This window comes from Carcharhinus amblyrhynchos, chromosome 6 (assembly GCF_965287045.1).
Source record: "Carcharhinus amblyrhynchos chromosome 6, sCarAmb.v2.hapA, whole genome shotgun sequence".
NCBI lineage: Eukaryota > Metazoa > Chordata > Chondrichthyes > Carcharhiniformes > Carcharhinidae > Carcharhinus > Carcharhinus amblyrhynchos.
In genome coordinates, this window is record NC_137329.1 from 91,703,863 (window position 1) to 91,726,234 (window position 22,372).

The 22,372-nt window shown below is 43.9% G+C and overlaps 1 protein-coding gene across 2 annotated transcripts in view; it reads right to left on the reverse strand.

The window, feature by feature from the left end:
• Positions 1–22,372, reverse strand: part of ttc38 (tetratricopeptide repeat domain 38) — a 100,530-nt gene that overhangs the window by 5,421 nt on the left and 72,737 nt on the right. For both annotated transcript variants that reach the window (XM_080190929.1, XM_080190928.1), the window contains exons 6-13: positions 18,093–18,168; positions 14,677–14,796; positions 13,840–13,899; positions 12,250–12,288; positions 10,101–10,182; positions 7,026–7,191; positions 5,752–5,911; positions 1,251–1,324 (exon numbers count right to left, since the gene is read on the reverse strand). In XM_080190929.1, the coding sequence (XP_080047055.1) occupies positions 1,251–1,324; positions 5,752–5,911; positions 7,026–7,191; positions 10,101–10,182; positions 12,250–12,288; positions 13,840–13,899; positions 14,677–14,796; positions 18,093–18,168 (777 nt within the window). The remainder of the gene's footprint in view (positions 1–1,250; positions 1,325–5,751; positions 5,912–7,025; positions 7,192–10,100; positions 10,183–12,249; positions 12,289–13,839; positions 13,900–14,676; positions 14,797–18,092; positions 18,169–22,372) is intronic.

The window sequence follows — 22,372 nt, forward strand, 5'->3', positions numbered from 1 at the left end:
AAGGTTAAACAATTAACTGGAATAAAATACAGTTTAAAGTTTTTTTATGAAAAATACATATATATTACTACTTTCGCAGACACAGGGTTACTTCCCAGACAAGGAGCCTTGACAGCCTTGGCATTCCAGACAGCTAACTAGGCTTAAACTGCTAACATGACACTTGTTTTCAGAAAAACATGTTGGGCAGAATTTAATGGCTCCTCCCGCCAGTGGGATTTTCCCATCCCACCAAAGTCAATGGACTTTTAAATGGCTCATCATATTTTCCAACCTTGTCCCCATGCAACAGGGTTGTAAAAGCCCACCCTTCATTCTGATGTAAATAATCACTCAGAGAAAGACCCTCAGAAATATGACACACAATAAGGATTGTACTCTGAAACCAACAGTATTTCTTTATACTTAGGTAAACAAGTAGTGAGATCTGCACAAAGATATCTTAAGAGAAAGTGGAATAAGGTCAATTAATTAAATTCATTCTGCAAAGTTTTGGCAGCACTTTTACTCCATAAGGAAAAACTGACTTCAATTCATGGCTAAATAAGAATGTTAAGGTTGGTATTAAATTGAAGGAAACACTGCAAGTCTGCAAAGATTAGGTCAGAGGATTGTACAGATTTTAAGAAATAGCAAGGAATCATGATAAAGATAATAATGAGACAAAAATCAGCATGAGGGAAAGTTAATTAGTAATATAAAAATTGTACAAGCATTTGAATAAGAAGTAGCTAAAGCTAGCATTGGCCCTCTAGAGAATGAGTTTGGGGTATTGTCCAGAACTCAATTGCATCCTCCACATGTGCAGAGATTGCCAGATATATGTCGATGACCTCCTAGCTGGCTCTGGAGGAGGATCACTTCCTTGTTGGGCACTCTTTGACCAAGGAGAAACCCACTCCCCAGTAGCGATGACTACCCTCATCAACTCCCACTGCCAGGGCTTACCTTACTGGCCCTGACGCCTCTAAACCCCACTTGTTTTGACAGTGCATGTCCATTACTGCACACTCCTGCTCCCTGGCACTGTTGAACTGCTGGCCTTCTGATTGATTGGCAGAACTTGGGGACAGGCAACCATCCATATAATAGAGACAGCAATTAGTAGGCCAACTAATAGGTTGCCACTGACAAGGTGTGGCCCCAGATTCCACTGAACCAAAATAAGTTTGCGCTCAGCCCTCATCTCCCTCCCCAACCCCATTTTTAAGATTAACAATGGGCCACTAAATCCAGCCCTTTGCACATACCTGGCTAGTTTCTGGTGAGCTCTGCTGTCTGATTTTAAGGCAGCATGGATCAGCAACAGGTTAAAGAGATCTCTCTGCAAGAAACAAAGTTACTTTAAAGGAATGGGACTACATGCGGTCAAATAAATCCCAATATCACTGCTGTGTTCAAATTAACTGGTACAATAACATAACATGTTCAGAGTTCTGAGCACGAATTTTCCCTATGGGCTCCTGAAACCTGGGTGTCAGCAGCTCCACAATATGCGGGAAAAGATTGCTGAATGTATAGAGGAGAGCCGGTGGATGTGGTCTTTCTGGATTTTCAGAAGGCGTTTGACAAGGTACCTCACAAGAGGTTATTGCAGAAGGTAAGGGGGCATGGAGTTGCGGGTAGGGTGTTAGCGTGGATAGAGGACTGGTTGTCAAATAGGAGGCAGAGAGTGGGGGTCAATGGGTGCTATTCGGATTGGCGGATGGTGACTAGTGGAGTGCCCCAGGGGTCGGTGCTGGGGCCTCAGCTATTTACCATTTATATAGATGATCTGGAGGAGGGAACCGAGTGTAGGGTGTCGAAATTTGCTGATGACACCAAAATTGGTGGAAAGGCAAATTGTGCGGAGGGTGGGGAGAGTCTACAGAAGGATCTAGATAGGCTGGGCGAATGGGCCAGGAAATGGCAAATGGAATTTAATGTTGGCAAGTGCGAGGTGGGCCACTTTGGTAGGAAGAATGGTAGGAAGGACTATTACTTACGTGGCGAAAAACTGCAGCAGGCGACGGTGCAGAGGGACCTCGGGGTCCTTGTGCATGAGTCGCAAAAACCCAGCTTGCAGGTGCAGCAGGTGGTCAGGAAGGCGAATGGGATGCTGGCCTTCATCGCGAGGGGAATTGAATATAAAAGTAGGGAGGTCTTGATGCGGCTGTATAGGGCATTGGTGAGGCCGCAGCTGGAGTACTGTGTGCAGTTTTGGGCGCCGTACTTACGCAAGGATATTTTGGCCTTGGAGGGACTGCAGAGGAGGTTTACTAGGCTGATGCCGGAGTTGAGGGGGTTGAGCTATGAGGAGAGTCTGAATAAATTTGGCTTGTACTCGTTAGAGTTTAGAAGAATGAGGGGAGATCTCATTGAGACGTATAAGATGATGAATGGGATGGATAGGATAGAGGTGGAGAGACTCTTCCCGCTCAGAAAGGATAGTAGGACTAGGGGGCACAGCCTCAAGATAAAGGGGGGGCAGTTTAGAACGGAGTTGAGGAGGAACTTCTTCACTCAAAGGGTAGTGAATCTCTGGAATTCTCTGCCCGTTGAAGTGGTGGAGGCTACCTCGCTAAATATTTTTAAGATGCGGGTTGATGGGTTTTTGATAAGAGAGGGGATTAAGGGTTATGGGGAGAGGGCGGGAATGTGGAGCTGAGCCAAGACAGATCAGCCATGATCTTATTGAATGGCGGGGCAGGCTCGAAGGGCTAGTTGGCCTACTCCTGCTCCTAGTTCTTATGTTCTTATGTTCCCCCCCAGCAACCAATAAAGGCCAGAGGATCGGCTTATCATCCAATTAAAGTCAGCGGGCAGGCTGTCAAAGTTAGAGAGCCAATTGGAAGCCTTCCAGCTTGAAAGCAGCAGCAGGATGCAATAGAAGTTAATTGAGGGAGCGGATACCTCAAAATGGAGGTATTCTCTTACTAATTTTTAAAATAATTTTACTAATGTTTTAAAATAAAAATTGGCCTTGCTTTGCTGCCAGCTCTCCATGGTGGTGGGTCCTCCTCTGCAGGGCAGTCTGTGGCTTCTGTTGCACCCAGGCAAATAGGGTAGGCCTCTAAGCCTGCATACTCGTCTCCCAGTCTACTGCTAGATTGCCACCTCCAGGCATTAACATTGGTCCCAGACATTCAGAGGAACCTTCAGGCTGATGGGAACATTTCAGTTGGCCTCCCTTTAGTTGGCCTAAAGCAGCCTTTAACAAACCTGATCGGCCTTATCCTCTTTTTAGCTGGTACCCTGCTGCTCCCCAATTCTGGCTTCAAGAAAATAATATGCTGACTGATGGCTAAAAAGCATCTCCAAATTCAAAGGAGAAAACAAACAATAATATTCCTAACGTAAATAAAAATTTAAAGGACCTTGGATTCCTTTAACTTGGATTGTTCAAACAAATCTGAATATTAATTTATTAAAGTCTTTATTTTAATTCTGACTACTTTTCTGGTTTTGTTACAGTGACAGACTGGAGGGACTGATTGTGGACAAGTCCCCAGGACCGGGTGGAATGCATCCGAGGGTTCAGAAAGACATGGCGGAGGTGATAGTGGATGCCTTGGTGGTTATTTTCCAAACGTCGCTGGAGGGGAAGTGCCGGAAGATTGGAAAACGGCTAATGTTACGCCGTTGTTTAAGAAGGGTGGCAGGCAAAAGGCAGGGAATTATAGGCCGGTTAGTTTAACGTCTGTTGTAGGTAAAATGTTAGAATCTGTCATCAAGGAGGAAATAGCGAGGCATCTTGAGGGGAATTGCTTGATAGAGCAGACGCAGCACGGTTTCGTTAAGGGGAAGTCGTGTCTGACAAATTTATTGGAGTTCTATGAGGATGTGTCTAGGGCGGTGGATAGAGGAGAGCCAGTGGATGTGGTCTTTCTTGATTTTCAGAAGGCTTTTGACAAGGTACCTCACAAGAGGTTATTGCAGAAGGTAAGGGGGCATGGAGTTGGGAGTAGGGTGTTAGCGTGGATAGAGGACTGGTTGTCAAATAGGAGGCAGAGAGTGGGGGTTAATGGGTGCTATTTGGATTGGCGGTTGGTGACTAGTGGAGTGCCCCAGGGGTCGGTGCTGGGGCCTCAGCTATTTACCATTTATAAAGATGATCTGGAGGAGGGAACCGAGTGTATGGTGTCGAAATTTGCTGATGACACCAAGATTGGTGGAATGGCAAATTGCGCGGAGGGTGTGGAGAGTCTGCAGAAGGATCTAGATAGGCTGGGCGAATGGGCCAGGAACTGGCAAATGGAATTTAATGTTGGCATTTGCGAGGTGGTCCACTTTGGTAGGAATAATGGTAGGAAGGTCTATTACTTACGTGGCGAAAAACTGCAGCAGGTGACGGTGCAGAGGGACCTCGGGGTCCTTGTGCATGAGTCGCAAAAACCCAGCCTGCAGGTGCAGCAGGTGGTCAGGAAGGCAAATGGGATGCTGGCCTTCATTGCGAGGGGGATTGAATATAAAAGTAGGGAGGTCTTGCTGCAGCTGTATAGGGCATTGGTGAGGCCGCAGCTGGAGTACTGTGTGCAGTTTTGGTCGCCGTACTTACGCAAGGATATTTTAGCCTTGGAAGGAGTGCAGAGGAAGTTTACTAGGCTGATACCGGAGTTGAGGGGGTTGAGCTATGAGGAGAGGCTGAATAAACTAGGCTTGTACTCGTTAGAGTTTAGAAGAATGAGGGGAGATCTCATTGAGACATATAAGATTATGAATGGGATGGATAGGATAGAGGTGGAGAGACTCTTCCCGCTCAGAAAGGACAGTAGGACTAGGGGGCACAGCCTCAAGATAAAGGGGGTGCGATTTAGAACGGAGTTGAGGAGGAACTTCTTCACTCAAAGGGTGGTGAATCTCTGGAATTCTCTGCCCGTTGAAGTGGTGGAGGCTGCCTCGCTAAATATTTTTAAGAAGCTGGTTGATGGGTTTTTGATAAGAGAGGGGATTAAGGGTTATGGGGAGAGGGCAGGAATGTGGAACTGAGCCATGACAGATCAGCCATGATATTGAATGGCGGGGCAGGCTCGGAGGGCTAGATGGCCTACTCCTGCTCCTATTTCTTATGTTCTTATGTAATGGATAGGTAAACTCAGAGCAGAGACTCAAGGGTTCACAGCAGTGACTGGGTGTGTCTACAATTGTTTTAGAGATTAATACAGGCTGATTTTTGGTTATGTTTTATTGTTCATGAGGGAAGTTTGAAAACACATCAAACCGAACCGGGGAGTGATATAATGACTCAGCTGCTATATGGTTTGTTTCCCCTTGGCCAACTCGCTCCATCAGGCCTTTAATTGACTTGAGGTGGGCCTACCCACCCCTTCGGTGAGAAATCATACCTCCTAGAGCTGCCAGCAAATCAAATGGAGTCAGCAATGGACCCCTGCTTAAAGCTGACAGGAGCTGGTGAGGGCCTGAGGGGTGGGGAGGGAAGTGGTTGTGATAAAAGGCAAAGGGGAAAAGTTTCTTTGATGGTCTGGGGTGCTTCCAATGCCACAGCGGACCTGAAAAGATGCGATCACTCCCATCCAATCATCAGTGTGCTAAGTGTCCCTCATCGCTGGTAAAATCTCAGCATTGGCAAGAGGAGGCTCACAATTGGGCATCAATTGTGAAGGGGAGGGGTGGGATTTCAAGATATGAATGGTCCACTCTTGTGCTTATGTTGCTATCACTTGCACAGTGTATTTTCAGAGCTAAAGTTGGTTGACATTTGAATCTGATTTCAGCTCATGTAGATTGTACTGATAAGATGCTGCAGAGTACCTGTGCATTACTGCCTCCAATGTTCTGAATCTGATAACGAATTGGATTTAACAGATCCACAGTGCAACCATAATTTCCATTAGCAAACTCTGTTATTGCCTGACAGATAGGAAGTCCCAAATCTCGACCAAGCTGGTGTTGATAGTTGTCACCAGGAGTTCTGAAAAATAAAAATAAAATCTGGAATCCAAGGTATATTGCACACAATTCACTGCATTTTGTCTGGTGTGAATTTTCTTTAAATGCCAATTTGCATTTTTTAAGAAATGAATTTAAGCAGATTTGTTATTAATAAAGAACACTCATATACTCCCAATATATGTGGAAATGTTGGGTATACAGATCATTCTGAACCAACTGTGTTGGTTTTTTCCTGTCTTATTGTACATTGGGGGAGCATGGTGGCACAGTGGTTAGCACTTCTGCCTCACAGTGCCAGGGACCAGGTTCGATTCCTGGTTTGGGTCACTACCTGTGCGGAGTTTGCACATTCTCCCCATGTCTGCGTGGTTTCCTCACACACTCCAAAAGACTTGTTGGTTAGGTGTATTGGCCGTGCTAAATTCTTCCTTGGTGTACTTGAACAGGTGCCGGAGTATGAAGATAATCACAGTAATTTCATTGCAATAGAAATGTAAGCCTACTTGGGACTAACAAACTTTAAAGAAAAATATGGAATAATGATCAAGCTATACTATACCAGTTTTGAGAGTGTGTTGCATTATTTGTAAAAATGGAAAATCTCGAATAAAAATATATTTTAAAAAGCTAATACTGATGGAGTGATGTCAGATATAACTCATTGTAATTGTGTGTAATAATCAAAGTCCCATTTTCAATCTTCTTTTGACTGATGGGTGGGATAAAAATTATACTTGTTAAGATGAGGATGTCAGCACCGTTTAGAGGATGTTTTGTAGGTCCCAATGTTTGTATTGCTGGGAGCTGAATTGAAATTGCTAAAATGCTTTACTTTTGTCCCCCAGGGCAGCTGTGTTAGGAGACACCATGCCATTAGTTTGGGATTCAGTTCTGTCCCTGGCCTTGAAGTGCAACATCAATGAACACCCCCACCTAAAACAGCAGCTAAGGTGCAAAAAGATTCATCATCAGTAAATCATTTAAAAATACATAAGACTCTCAGATAGATCACAGCATGTCAACAAGCCAAATATCATTGCTTCACACCAGAATCTGGCAATATGGGTATCACCCTCATGAGAGAGACAGATCTTTGCGATGACTCAAAGTATCCAATTTATGTGCATACTTACTGACAGACTTCTTGCAGCGATGAGATAAGCTGATTTGCAGTGTCAGTCTCTTTAGCTCCGAGCAGTGACATCAGTATATGGCTGTCATTGTAGATAAGAATATGGTCCTTGGCATGGCTCTTGGTGACTCCGACAAGTTTCTTCCACTGATTGTCAACATTAATACCTGTGTGAGAGACTGTACTGTCAGTAGAAAATTGGATCTGGCTTGTTTTTTCAGTCTTCATATTTCCATTCAATTAGGTGATCCAACATACCATAACAGGTGAATAACGGAAATAATAAATTAAAACACCATTTTAAAAGCACTCTTCTGGGTGTGAGTGCTGGGTTTTATTTCAGCTTGTCTATAAAATCTGCAACACATTTCCAAATTTAAACAATTTGCTGTGCCATCTTCCACACTTGTAATAAAATCCTTATTGTTTACAGTCCCCGTCCAGTCCCTTGATACCTTCTCTCTTGAAAACCCTGCTTTCTATCCTGACTCTACATTGATAAGCTCCTTATCCTTGATGACTAACGCAACTAATTTGAAGATTTTGATTAGCAACATAGTTTTTGATTATTTCTCAATTCCTTCCCTCTAAATATCCCTTTGCTCATCTTTTTGCCTTTTTTGCCCTTGTGTTCTGTGTGGAGTTTGCACATTTTCCCCATATCTATATGGGTTTCCTCCCGGTCCTCTAGTTTCTTCCCACACTAGATTAGATTAGATTGGTTAGATTGATTGGCCATGAAAATTGCTCCTTAGTATGTGGGGTTATGGGGTTAGGGTCTGGTTGGGATTGTGGTTGGTGCAGGCTTGTGCAGAGGGACCTCGGGGTCCTTGTGCATGAGTCGCAAAAACCCAGCTTGCAGGTGCAGCAGGTGGTCAGGAAGGCGAATGGGATGCTGGCCTTCATAGCGAGGGGGATTGAATATAAAAGTAGGGAGGTCTTGCTGCAGCTGTATAGGGCATTGGTGAGGCCGCAGCTGGAGTACTGTGTGCAGTTTTGGGCGCCGCACCTGCGCAAGGATATTTTGGCCCTGGAGGGAGTGCAGAGGAGGTTTACTAGGCTGATACCGGAGTTGAGGGGATTGAGCTATGAGGAGAGGCTGAATAAACTAGGCTTGTACTCGTTAGAGTTTAGAAGAATGAGGGGAGATCTCATTGAGACGTATAAGATGATGAATGGGATGGATAGGATAGAGGTGGAGAGACTCTTCCCGCTCAAAAAAGACAGTAGGACTAGGGGGCACAGCCTCAAGATAAAGGGGAGGCGGTTTAGAACGGAGTTGAGGAGGAACTTCTTCACTCAAAGGGTGGTGAATCTCTGGAATTCTCTGCCCGTTGAAGTGGTGGAGGCTGCCTCGCTAAATATTTTTAAGAAGCGGGTTGATGGGTTCTTGATAAGAGAGGGGATTAAGGGTTATGGGGAGAGGGCGGGAAAGTGGAACTGAGCCACGACAGATCAGCCATGATCTTATTGAATGGCGGGGCAGGCTCGAAGGGCTAGATGGCCTACTCCTGCTCCTATTTCTTATGTTCTTATGTTCTTATGTTCTTGATGGGCCAAATGGCCTCCTTCTGCACTGTAGGGATTCTATGTTAAAACAAAGTTCTCTCTCTGAATTCCTTCACCACCACAATCCCCAACTTTCAGTTCTCTTATCTTTGGCTAGTCACTTACTGTGGTATTGACACCAACAGTAAGTTGTCACATAATTATTTCTCCTGAATTTCTGGTTCCCTTATCTACACAGCTTTGATCATAGTCCCCAATACAATGCCAATTCCATGAAAACAAACTGTACAGTAGATAAATGGCTGTCCTCGACGTTGGGTCACCAGATTCGGCTCAAAAAACTAGAAGTGACATTGATCCATCTTGGCAGCTAATTCCTTTCATTATTCCAGAGTCATTCTGGAGACCAAGAACCACTGCAAATGTATTTTCCATCTCAATCTTCACAAAGCTAATTTTCTTACAGCTTCCACTCTCCCCTTAAATAGTAAAGGAGTTTATGGAACTGTAGAAGTTTACAACACAAAAAGAGGCCCTTCTGCTCTGTGTCTATCACAGTTATGCAAAAGAGCAATCCTAAGCCAAACTATCTCACTGCCCCAGTTTTCATCCTGCATCTTCTCCATTACAAATGTTTATCCCCTTTTTCCTCGTGATATATGTCAACTATAGCTGAACAGAACATTAGAGTCCCATTATCTTCTCTATAATGACATTTCATCTAATCTCTCTCTTCACTCCATGATGAGTCCTTATGACTAACTCCCCAAAAACAATAATATTCCCTATCAATCCTATAAGATCCCACATTGGTTTTAAAGTCCCAATATTAAATCTCCTCCAGTTTTTTTTCTGATCAGGAAAATTATTATCAATATTGAAATCTCTATGCATAACAATGGTTTCTCATCACTTGTTTTACCCAAATGGATCTATGCATCTGGTTTTCATGTCCTCTTTTGGAGAAGCAGTTCTGTACCCTATCATTTAAATGACACCAACAAAAGTTGTAATAAATAGAGCTAAATAGGGAACAAAGTTAACAAAACAAAATGATGAAAACCTATGAAACTGATTAAGAATGATAATTTATACTCAGCTCTCACTATGAAATAGTCATTGATCTTTACTTGGCTCCCTCCATACCTCCAACAACGTCATTATTAAGAACAGATGTTTCTTTGTGTATTATGTGTGATAACCACATCGAAAACTGTTTCAACCACTATTTGAATTTACGCAGCAGCTTCAAAGAACTAAATGTCCTAAACCTCGTCACAGAGATGTCATTACAAAACAGCCAAGTTGAAGGAATAAATATTAGAAGGGCGGACCAAAAACCTTTATCAGGGCTTTAAGAGATCTAGGTAACTTAGGGCACAGTTGTCAATGATAGGGGTGCAGGGTGGTGCATGCAACAGAATCAGAGGGATAGATAGTATGGATGGGGTTTGATTTGGAAGGATGAAATTACAAATGCAGCACAGACAACATTGTGGATGGATTTAAATAGAAAAATGTGAATATTGAATTTGATTTGAAGCATTGGACAAGGGAAAAAATGTACCTTCCATCTGCAGTCGATACAACATAGAACATGCGTCCACCATATCCAGCATGGCTTCAGATTTGAAATAACTTCTGGAAATCTATTTATAGAATCATAGAATCATGGTATAGAGAAAATAACATTTAGAAACCAGAAAAAAACAATGTAGTTGAGAACAGTAATAAACTAAAATTTACATTGTACTATCCACACTAAAACATCTATTTAGCATTTCACATGATTTAATTATCTCCTGAAATATAGTTGTGTTACAATTTCAGTTGATGTTATAACTGGACGAGAAGGTTCCAGAATGAAACCCTGGCTCAAAAGACCTTGGGCATGATCTTAACGGCCATTCATGCCATGTTTCCACTATAACAAGGTTGAAGAATTTGGCGCCCAGGCAAATCTCAGTTCACTGCAGCGGGATGGGAAAATCCCACCAGTGTGAATGCTGGTAACATTCCAGCCCTTAACTTTTACTTTCTGTTATAAAACATGGAGAGACAGAGTCACAGAACCACTAACTAATTTTAACAACTAGAAAAACATTGAATTCTAATACAATACTACTTTACTACCTCCTTAGTTTCACAACTGTACACAGGCTTTAAGGTTAACACAAATAGCAAAGCATATCTTAAGCTACAACAGTCTCAGAAACACAATATCCTTTTAAATACACAAGATGGCTGTGGTCAAATACACTCTCCGCTCTGAACCTCATGTGAATGTCTGTGGATTTCTCCTCAGGTGATTGTAATGTGAGAGTTTCTAAACTCCACTTCCATAAAATTTTTGTTCACAATAATGCTTTCCTTTTGCAGTTTGCACTCTGATACCAGTCCAGGTTTTCAAAATGATACTTTTAAACAAAGCTTTTGCTCCACTTTCAACAGCAAAACCAGTGCAGGATTTTACACCACCTTTGTCTTGACTGCTGTACCAATTATTCACAATTGCTTGAACTCTTGATTCCCTGACTCTAGTAAAATGGCATTAAAGACTTCATTTGCCTCTGAAGTCTACTGTCCCACTGCAATTGTCTCTTTAACTCAGAACTCCTTGTTTACATTTCCTTAATTTCTTCTGAGCAATATCTTGGCCTCTGTTCTCTTAACTCCAGTCATCTTAAGACATTCTTTCTGTCCCAATTCACTGGTTATCCTTAGAAAGCCTGCATTTTACATCTTCCTTGTCCTGTCCAGGTTCTCCTGGCAGAGTTGAGAGGTGTTCACTCTCCAGCAGCTGCAATATATCCAGCTAAAACTAAAACTAGAAAGTTTTTCTACCTAGAAGGCCTCCAGTTGCTAAGCAACAACTGCTACTGCTACTACTTATTATTCATGCTGTAACCCTAACTAAGCACAGTAGAGTTACAGTTAAAATTGAAGCCAACCCCCACACCTACAAACACTTTTGTCCAGCACATAGGTTTACCAACTATAGGTTTACCCCTCCAGGCACAAAACATTAAATTAAACCCACTTAAAACTGAAGCTCTAATGGAGGGTCATCTAGACTCAAAACATTAATTCTATTTTCTCTCCACAGATGCTGTCAGACTGCTCAGATTTTCCAGCATTTTCTGTTTTTGTGCCACTTAACACTATACCTTATTTCTAATGTTTACCAACTCAAATATTCAAATCCACAGTCCAAAATATACATATCCAATGGGAAAGCTCTGAGACAACAGATTGGAGAGTTGATCCGACATGAGTGGCTTGGTTGGCACAAGGTGTAATGGAACAGTAAAAAGGTAATTGTCACATGGGCTCTTCAAAGAACTCCACTCTTCTTACACAAATTAGTCCTGCTGCTAAACAGGTACATGCAGGTAAAAGTCGCAGAATAAGAAAATTGAATGGAAACTGCAAAGTACTTTTCCTTTCAACACTGCTGCAATTGTGTAATATGCAAGGCAGAAAGTGTCAGCACTAAGACAACTTTGATTCTTCCCAGTTTATGAAGCAGTAGGGTAGAACGTTAATAAAATACTGTCTGGATAACATGCATTTCAGGAACTATACTAACACTAAATGCTGAATATGCAACTTCAAAATATTAATCCAGAACTAACCCTTGAAATCAAATGAATGAAAAACAAGTCAAAATGCCTACGTTCTTTTTTTTTCAAACTTCACCTGTAGTTTATACTCACCTGATCATCATACAGTGTGAGTGCAGCTTCATATTCACCCTGTGCAAAAAGAAGCCTATATTAAGAATGTTATCCAAGAATATCAATGTAAGCAGAATTAAGGGTTTCAGTATAATAATTGCAGATATCAAGCGCTCCAAGGTACAGTAAAGTACTGCCCAAATCAATTCAGCTACAGAATGAATATCCCTCCACCAAGCCTCAAACAAAAAAATCTAAAACTCAGGTTCAATGTTCCTTATTTCTACAGTATAGCATTTTCATTTCTTATACTCCTCTATGTGAGCTGCATGTACTGGATACCCTCATACTGTGCTTCTATATCCACTCACTGAGAAATGGACTCAGAATGGCCCAAATTAATTTTCTTTTGATGCTTTACAGTTTTTCAATCCCTGTTTTGCCACTGGGAACTTGGCAGAGATCTCAAAATCAAGGCATCTTTCCATTGTAATCAAAAGACAAAAAGTCAACAGCTCTTTTCCCACAGGCTGTATATGAAGCCCTACCAATGGGCAAAGAGACATGATAAATTTGTCCTCAAATGCAACTGACTTTTTAAGTCATTGTAAATTTGAATCAACAAAACTGGGTCCAAGCAGCTGGATCTCCATACCCATTTCTGGTCTTTAAGTTTTTATTAACCTAGTGCAGTTTTTATATATACCAGGAAGGAATATATTGTTCATTTTGCTTTTATTTCAAATATGCTCCTTTTTAGATGATTTTTCACCTAGTGTTTTGAGTTCAGAATCTGTAAACAAGCCATTTCCACAGAGGGCAGAGTCAGGTGGGCAGTGCTCCAATGATTTTGCAGGCATTTTTGTGACTACTTTGAACACTTCCTGTTGAAGCATTTTCTCCAATTTTCTTCTATAAGTCTGCAATTGTTGTCAGTGCTGTGCATATTCAGTTGTGGTGTGTTATTCCTTTATGCCATTACAAGTGACAGACTAGACAGTGACCTGGACTAATGATGGCACTGCTCATATCATCGCAGCTGTGTTTTACACCTGTAGACAGGAAGGCACAGTTTTTCCACATGTAGGGATTCTATGATTCGATGAAAAAAGCTTTCTAGCAGACCAGGTGCAGCAGAGTGGCACCACTGAATTTCTGCACACAGTGCATCTGACATCAAACTGCAAAGTTCCTTCCCTATACAGGTGGGATTTCCATTAAGAATCTGACTAAAATATTTAAATACCCTCAGGACATTGACTGAGTTCAAGGACTGCCACTGAGTTAAGCAGAAGTCCAGCCTCCCCACTCTCCCACCTTTCAATCTTGTCCTGATTTTCCATTCATTCTGCCATTCAGAAGAATTCACTGCATCACCCAGTCCCTTTTTGTAACATACCTTGTCAAGTTATTTTCAGATTATCAGATCAAATCTTCTCCTATCAGTAACATTATGAAATATTCATGGTGTACACCCCAGCATAAAGGAAGGGTAGGATCCTCAATCCAGTGGAACAGCTTACAGTGTATTTATGTTGGAAAGTCAGGCCATGGAGATTAAATGTAACATGACAAATAATCGGTACAAACAAACATGGGAAGGCGCAAGTGTCCAAATCACTTACAAACCTTTTCAATATGGTAGAGTGCCCAATGCCAATAAATATGACAGTTGATCATGTCAGAGTCCTATAAACAGATGAAAAGCAATTATTAAAACATTTCCATAAATTTATTATTTTTGGCTCTTTTCACCATTCCATGACTGATTGGAGTTGCCTATGACGGTCACCTATTCCCATTGCTCTAGCTCTTTTCAACTCGCAGTTGACTTTTCAGATTTTCTATCATACGACCATACAAAATCAGAGGAGAAGTAGATCATTTGGCCCCTGGAGTCTGCTTTGCCATTCAATAAGATCACAGAGCAATAACAAACAGATCGGCCAACAACAGCCACAGCAAGAATAATTTTTATCATTTGGATCAAACTCAACTGGATGCTAACAGTTATTCAATTATTTAACATCTTTTAAAAAAAAAGCAAATGGGGAATAAAATTTCTTTCCCTACACTTTCTCAGCAAGAAATCAGCAACAATATAACAGAAACCCAGTGATGACAGTTTTCCTTCCAATGTTCTTCTGCTTTATTGACTTTTGGAAGACTGATGTGAAGATGTCGGCATTGGACTGGGGTAAACACAGTAAGAAGTCTTACAACACCAGGTTAAAGTCCAACAGGTTTTTGCTACCAAATAAACCAATTGGACTTTAACCTGGTGTTGTGAGACTTCTTACTTTGGGAAGACTGAACAGAGACAATCAACCTCCCTTCAGCAGATCAGAAATGAATGAAATTCATTCCCATGCTGCTCTACACTGCTGTACTAGCTGCTGTCTTAACTGCACTTATCACTTTTAATGGGGTTCAATCAGAGGCTTCACTTCGTTTTCTTAGGTTTACCTTCCAGTTGTTTTCCATCTGCTTCAAAACCTTTAACCCATTGTCCACATTTGCACTCATTTCATACACATGTGCCAGGGTATGCGTAGACCAGGCATCCTTTGGGTTCAGATCCAAACTCTGATTGGGAGGAGATAAAGGAGGGTTAAAAGAAAGACAAAAGGTTATACCGTGGATATTTAAAGACAAGGGGCAGGATTCTCCAGCCATTCATGTCAGCAGGATTCTCCCATCCTTTTGCAGTGAATAGAGATTTGGTTGAGTGCCAAATTCTTCATTCTCTCTGCAATGTCCTCTGGGGGCATGAACAACTGGAAGAATTCAGCCATTGAGTTATAATTTCCAATTGAACGGCAATAGAGTTAGATTTCCACTCTACTGGGAAGTTCTTACTTTGAAATAAGGCGATTCCATCTTGCAAAACCCTTTGACTCAGGCTGGGCAAGATCAGAGCAGTGCAGCATCCCTAGAATCTAGCATTGCGGGCTGTAGAGTTGCAAGTAAGTAAGCTGCACATTCCTTCTTAAACCAGTACATTTACAGATCCAGCCAGGTTCCAGGGTCCTTGAAAAGGCAGGTAACAATATAAGGCACATGGGTTTGGGTGGGTGGGTGGGTGGGCGGGTGTGGTGGGGGTGGGGGGGAGGGGTTGTGGGGGTGGGGGGGATGGGGGGGGTGGTGGGCTGTGGTGGTGGTGGGCGGAGGGGGGGAGCAGTTGGTGGCAGATGTTGGGTTAGGTCGAGGCTTGGGGGGAAATAAGGATGGGGCCCAGCGATGTGTTCGAATGTGGGAGGGGTGTAGAGGAGTTGGTCTGGCAGAGAGTCATGGTGCGGAGATACCGGTGTTGGACTGGGGTAAACACAGTAAGAAGTCTCACAACACCAGGACTCACCTGACAAAGGGGCAGCGCTCCGAAAGCAAGTAACTTTTCCTACATAACAATGCAGAATCGCTGAGCAGAAACTGATAGCCAAGTTCTGTACACATGAGGATGGTCTAAACCGGCATCTTGGGTTTATGTCACAACCCCCACAACTTGCCTGGACTTGCAAAATCTCACTAACTGCCCTGGCTGGAGACAGTACACACCTCTTTAACTTGTGCTTGGCCCTCTCTCCATTCACATTGTCTGTACCTTCAAGACTTAATTACCTGTAAAGACTCACATTCCAACCATTATCTTGTAAATTGAGCTTGTGTCTGTATATGCCCTGTTTGTGAACACAAGTCCTCACTGACCTGATGAAGGAGTGAGGCTCCGAAAGCTTGTACTGCCAAATAAACCTGTTGGACTTTAACCTGGTGTTGTGAGACTTCTTGCAGGGGGTGTCCCAGGGAAGGGGGAAATGGTAGTCCCTTGGCGGGGGGTTGGGGGGGGGTGTTGGTGTGGGACTGACATCAGATGGTAACTATTGATGTAATACAGCAGGAACCATCTGAAGTTAGCAAATTAAATTGCATTTTTGGATGATCTCTAGTGCAGGCCAATTGCCCAGGGGAAGTCAGCACTCCCAGGAAATTGCCGTGCAATCCTTACCTGGGAATTTTTGGGGGATGTTTCCAAGTGCATTTTTCGGGTACCCCCTAAATATGATGCCCAGAAGCTTGGAAATTACAGTCCTTCCGAGTGTGTGTGTGTCAGTTTTATTGGGTCTCCAGTGTCCTCTGACATTTGTGGCAGTGTTCAATGCATGGGATTGGCAAACATCCCAACTGCAAAGAATAATAAATGGCATACGTACTTTGTCATAGTTCCCTGGGTGCATCCCCACAACTCCCCTTGGTTGTACAAATTTTTTTTTCATTTGTGCATATCTATAAATGCAATACAACCTCTTCCTTTGATTTACACATTTATTTCTATCGTGCTTCATTTATCAGGAAATTCCCGACAGAGGTTTCCCACTCCAGGAGAATGTATAAAAGCTCGCTACATTATTACTTCCTTAAGAGAAGAGGAAGAGGGTTGCCCTTCCCCACTTTGTGAACTTCAATTCTCAAACTTGCATTCCTCTTTTTGATTCGTGCACACCATCCGAATCAGTTCACTCCTACTGTCAGTCTGTCTTACACCTATGTGACTCATGTGGACCCCTTAATGGCAAAATATCTTTCTGATGGTGCAGTAGTTGATAATGCAGCATTTTACACAGTTGTATTTTGAATCAGGCAATACGTTGATCAGTACGTTTACTGAATAGGCTATTAGAATTTTGCACCAGAACATGTGCTATAATGTGGTAAGCTGGCTGATTTTGCCACAAACAATGGTTACTCATATAATGAATGTATGGGGGGTGGGGAGGGAGGGGGGCATTCTATCACCTGCTGTGCTGCCCTAGCAGCGCAATGGGCCAGGAGACATCAGCAGAGGACATTTAGTGGACTCTCAACTGGGTGCCACAGCCTCTACATGTCTCCAGCTCCAGGTATTTTGGAATCACCAGCTCTGTACTGGAAATCAGTGTGGAGTTGATTTAAATTAAAGGGGTGACACAGTGGGTTTCCTCTGGGTGTTCTGATTTCCTCCCACTGTCCTAAGATGTGTGGGTTAGGTGGATTGGTCATGCTAAATTGCCCCTTAGTGTCAGGGGACTAGCTAGGGTAAATACATAGGGTTATGGGGATAGGGCCTGGGTGGGATTGTGGTTGGCCCAGGCTTGATGCGCTGAATGGCCTCCTTCTGCACTGTAGGATTCTATGATTCTAAAGTCTGTGGGCCCACTAGCATCACCCTCCCCTCCCACCCCCAGCCAGGAGTGGTTCACCCCCACGGGGTTTATTACTGCTCCACACAAACGGGGAACAGGCGGCCCAACCCTGCTGGAGGCAACAGAGGCCATTGAGGCCCCTTCAGGAGATCAGGGGTAAGGGGGTGTCTCCTGGGCAGTGCCAGTCTTGCAGTGCCAGTCTGCCCCCCTGCGCAGTGCCAAGCAGGTGAGGCTGGGGTTACAGGGCCTATTGGGGGGGTTCCTAGTGCCACTCTGCACATGGATCAGTGACAGAGGGAGGGAAGGGGGTAATCAGGGCTGGCCCGGAGAGGTCTGGGAGGCCAGAATTCACGCTGGCCAGTGATCAGGAGGCTGGTAATGAGGCCAATGCATATGTACCAATCCCTGCTCTGACAGATCAGCACACGCATGGTAGCCCACTCAGTGCTATACTGCCAGCCTCTCCAGTGGGAAAAGGCACCGCCCCCAGATCTTCAACGTGAATCTCTCTAGGGCACTCCACAGTGCTCAGAGTGTGGGAGATTCATTCTGGATATTCTACTAAAAAAAAATTGGTGGGACTTACTCCAATTTTCACGGCAAATTTGGCACTTAGAATTTTTTGGGAGAATTGCCCCCTCCCATGATTCTTCAAAAAGCACCAATCTCTCTTACCTCTAAAAATATATTTAAGTTACTACTTACCTCTTTGGCTACTTTCTCTGCGAGGTCATAAAAGTTAGTCTCCACCAGCCCAAATGAGTACATCCCTTTCAAGTAACTGAATTAGGTGAGAACACAATTAAAATCAAATTCTTTTAATTCTGGTGTACGGTCTTTTTAATAAACTATTAATAGGCTGTAACATGATAACCAATCAGCTGGCTTCTAATAATGTATGTGTTGAACGGAGGTGCTGATGGAAATATAAATTAGTTGAGAGATAAATCAAATTGCCAGTCACTAACATCTGTTTTAAACTATTGCATAAAGCTTGAGATTTACCCCACCTCCCCATTTGTTTGAAACTACACAGACAACAAAAAATTTATACAACACTTTGGCAGCAAAACATTCCAAAGCACTTCACAGGACTAAGACAAACTTTGGCACTGAGACACATGAGGAAACATTTGGTCAAAGAGATAAAGGAGTGATTTAAAGTTAGCGTGTCTTGTTGAGGTGGAGAGGTTTAGAAAGAGCTTTCTGAACTTTGAGTTTTGATAGCTGAAGGCACACCTGTGAATCATGCCCAACTTGCCACTTTGCAGCTTCTGGCACGCGTGTGCCATCACTAATTGGACAGTGAGTGCACATCCTAGCTACAAATTAACCTGCTTGTGCCCAAGGTCTGGACCTGGAAATGCTTCTGACATCAAGGTCATGATTTCAGAACAGAAATTTAGCCCATTTTCTTTATTTTCTGTCATAAACTCTGTTCTAGCCATCAACTTAATTCATCTCCCTGACATCTCCCTGAAACAGGCTATTTGCAAACTTGGTGATACATTTGAGCACTTATCCGTGTAAGACGTTGACAATTCTACTGATTTTTAGAAACTTACTCTCTATATATTTTATTCTGTGGCTACGGTTTAAATTAAATGGTTCAGTTTCAATTTCTGTATGTCAGACTGCCTGAACTGAGTGCAGACGGGCATAGGGTTGACAGGATAAAGGAAGTGAATGGGTGGCTCAGGGATTGGTGTGGGAGGAATGGGTTTGAATTTATGGGGCATTGGCACCAGTATTGGGGTAGGTGGGACTTGTTCGGGCGGGATGGGGTGGGTCTGAACCGTGCTGGGACCAGAGTGTTGGCGAATCGAGTAAAGAGGACTGTAGACAGGGCTTTAAACTAATTAGGGGGGGGAGGGTGCGAGGGTAGGTGACGCTACGAGGTCTAAAGTTAAGGATAGGGTACAGGTAAGGGAAGAGGCCGAGGATGTCCCAATTGGTGGCGTTACGGCAAATAGGGTCCAGGTGAAGGCTGGGATGAAAGCGCTTTATCTGAATGCACGAAGCATTCGGAATAAAGTGGATGAGCTGGTGGCGCAGATCGACACAAATGGATACGATCTGGTGGCCATTACAGAGACGTGGCTGCAAGGTGACAGGGACTGGGAGATGAATGTACAGGGCTATCAAGTGTTTAGGAAGGATAGGCAGGAGGAAAGAGGGGGTGGCGTAGCTCTGCTGATTAAGGATAGTATCAAGGTGGAAGTAGGGATGATATCGGAGCCAAAGAGCAGAAAGTGGAATCGTTGTGGGTGGAGATTAGGAACAGCAAAGGGAGGAAGACGCTGGTGGGTGTCGTCTATAGGCCCCCAAATAATGATCTGGAGGTGGGGCGGGCTATTAACGCGCAAATAAGTGCGACGTGCAGGAATGAGACGGCAGTAGTTATGGGAGATTTCAATCTGCATATTGATTGGTCGACCCATGTTGGAAGAGGTGGGCTCGAGGAGGAGTTCTTGGAATGCTGCCGGGATAATTTCCTTGAACAGTGTGTGTTGGAGCCGACGAGGGAGCGAGCTATCTTGGATCTGGTGCTATGTAATGAGGCGGGTAGAATTAGGGACCTTGCGGTGAAGGATCCTCTTGGAGAGAGTGATCATTGCATGGTGGAGTTTCTGTTGCAGATGGAGGAGGAGAAAGTGGGTTCCCGGACACGCGTCCTTTGTTTGAATAGAGGGGAGTATGGTAGGATGAGAGAAGAATTGGCGAATGTGGACTGGGGGAGCGCGTTGGAAGGTAGGTCTGCTGAGGAGCAGTGGAGGATCTTTAAGGAGATCTTTCTTGGTGCTCAGCAGAAATTTATTCCGATGGTCAAAAAGGACCGTAGGAGGGGAGGTAATAAGCCATGGATAACGAAGGAGGTGAAGGAAAGTGTTAAATTAAAAGCGGAGGAATTTAGAGTAGCTAAGAGCAGTGGGCGAGAAGGGGATTGGGAAAGGTTTAAATGTCAACAAAGATTGACAAAGAAGTTGATAAAGGAGGGTAGGAGAAGCTATGAAGCTGGTCTAGCGCTTAATATAAAAAAGGATAGCAAGAGTTTTTATAAATATATAAAAAGGAAGAGGCTGGCTAGGGTGAACGTTGGTCCTTTAGAGGATGAGAAAGGGGAGCTAGTGGTAGGGGATGGGGATATGGCTAAGGTATTGAATAACTTTTTTGTTTCTGTCTTCACGGAGGAGGACGTGAATAATTTGCCGGGTGTTAGCGATGGAAAGGTGGTAGGACTGGAGGGTCTTAATGACATTACTGTTACTAGAGAGGTGGTGCTCGACAGACTGGAGGGGCTGATTGTGGACAAGTCCCCAGGACCGGATGGAATGCATCCGAGGGTTCTGAAAGAAATGGCGGAGGTTATAGTGGATGCCTTGGTGGTTATTTTCCAGACGTCGCTGGATTCCGGGGAAGTGCCGGAAGATTGGAAAACGGCTAATGTTACGCCGTTGTTTAAGAAGGGTGCCAGGCAAAAGGCGGGGAATTATAGGCCGGTTAGTTTAACGTCTGTGGTAGGTAAAATGTTGGAATCCGTCATTAAGGAGGAAATTGCGAGGCATCTTGAAGGGAATTGCTTGATAGGGCAGACGCAACACGGTTTCATTAAAGGGAAGTCGTGTCTGACAAATTTACTGGAGTTCTATGAGGATGTGTCTAGGGCAGTGGATAGAGGAGAGCCGGTGGATGTGGTCTTTCTGGATTTTCAGAAGGCGTTTGACAAGGTACCTCACAAGAGGTTATTGCAGAAGGTCAGGGGACATGGAGTTGGGGGTAGGGTGTTAGCGTGGATAGAGGATTGGTTGTCAAATAGGAGGCAGAGAGTGGGGGTCAATGGGTGCTATTCGGATTGGCGGTTGGTGACTAGTGGGGTGCCCCAGGGGTCGGTGCTGGGGCCTCAGCTATTTACCATTTATATAGATGATCTGGAGGAGGGAACCGAGTGCAGGGTGTCGAAATTTGCTGATGACACCAAGATTGGGGGAAAGGCATATTGTGCGGAGGGTGTGGAGAGTCTGCAGAAGGATCTAGATAGGCTGGGCGAATGGGCCAGGAAATGGCAAATGGAATTTAATGTTGGCAAGTGTGAGGTGGTCCACTTTGGTAGGAAGAATGGTAGGAAGGACTATTACTTACGTGGCGAAAAACTGCAGCAGGCGACGGTGCAGAGGGACCTTGGGGTCCTTGTGCATGAGTCGCAAAAACCCAGCTTGCAGGTGCAGCAGGTGGTCAGGAAGGCGAATGGGATGCTGGCCTTCATAGCGAGGGGGATTGAATATAAAAGTAGGGAGGTCTTGCTGCAGCTGTATAGGGCATTGGTGAGGCCGCAGCTGGAGTACTGTGTGCAGTTTTGGGCGCCGCACCTGCGCAAGGATATTTTGGCCCTGGAGGGAGTGCAGAGGAGGTTTACTAGGCTGATACCGGAGTTGAGGGGATTGAGCTATGAGGAGAGGCTGAATAAACTAGGCTTGTACTCGTTAGAGTTTAGAAGAATGAGGGGAGATCTCATTGAGACGTATAAGATGATGAATGGGATGGATAGGATAGAGGTGGAGAGACTCTTCCCGCTCAAAAAAGACAGTAGGACTAGGGGGCACAGCCTCAAGATAAAGGGGAGGCGGTTTAGAACGGAGTTGAGGAGGAACTTCTTCACTCAAAGGGTGGTGAATCTCTGGAATTCTCTGCCCGTTGAAGTGGTGGAGGCTGCCTCGCTAAATATTTTTAAGAAGCAGGTTGATGGGTTCTTGATAAGAGAGGGGATTAAGGGTTATGGGGAGAGGGCGGGAAAGTGGAACTGAGCCACGACAGATCAGCCATGATCTTATTGAATGGCGGGGCAGGCTCGAAGGGCTAGATGGCCTACTCCTGCTCCTATTTCTTATGTTCTTATGTTCTTAAGTTGTTTGTGAAGAAACAAAGTTGTTTTATGGCTGAGTCCTGAGCTGAAGCAGCCACATGTGTCTTGGCACAATGTAATTAGG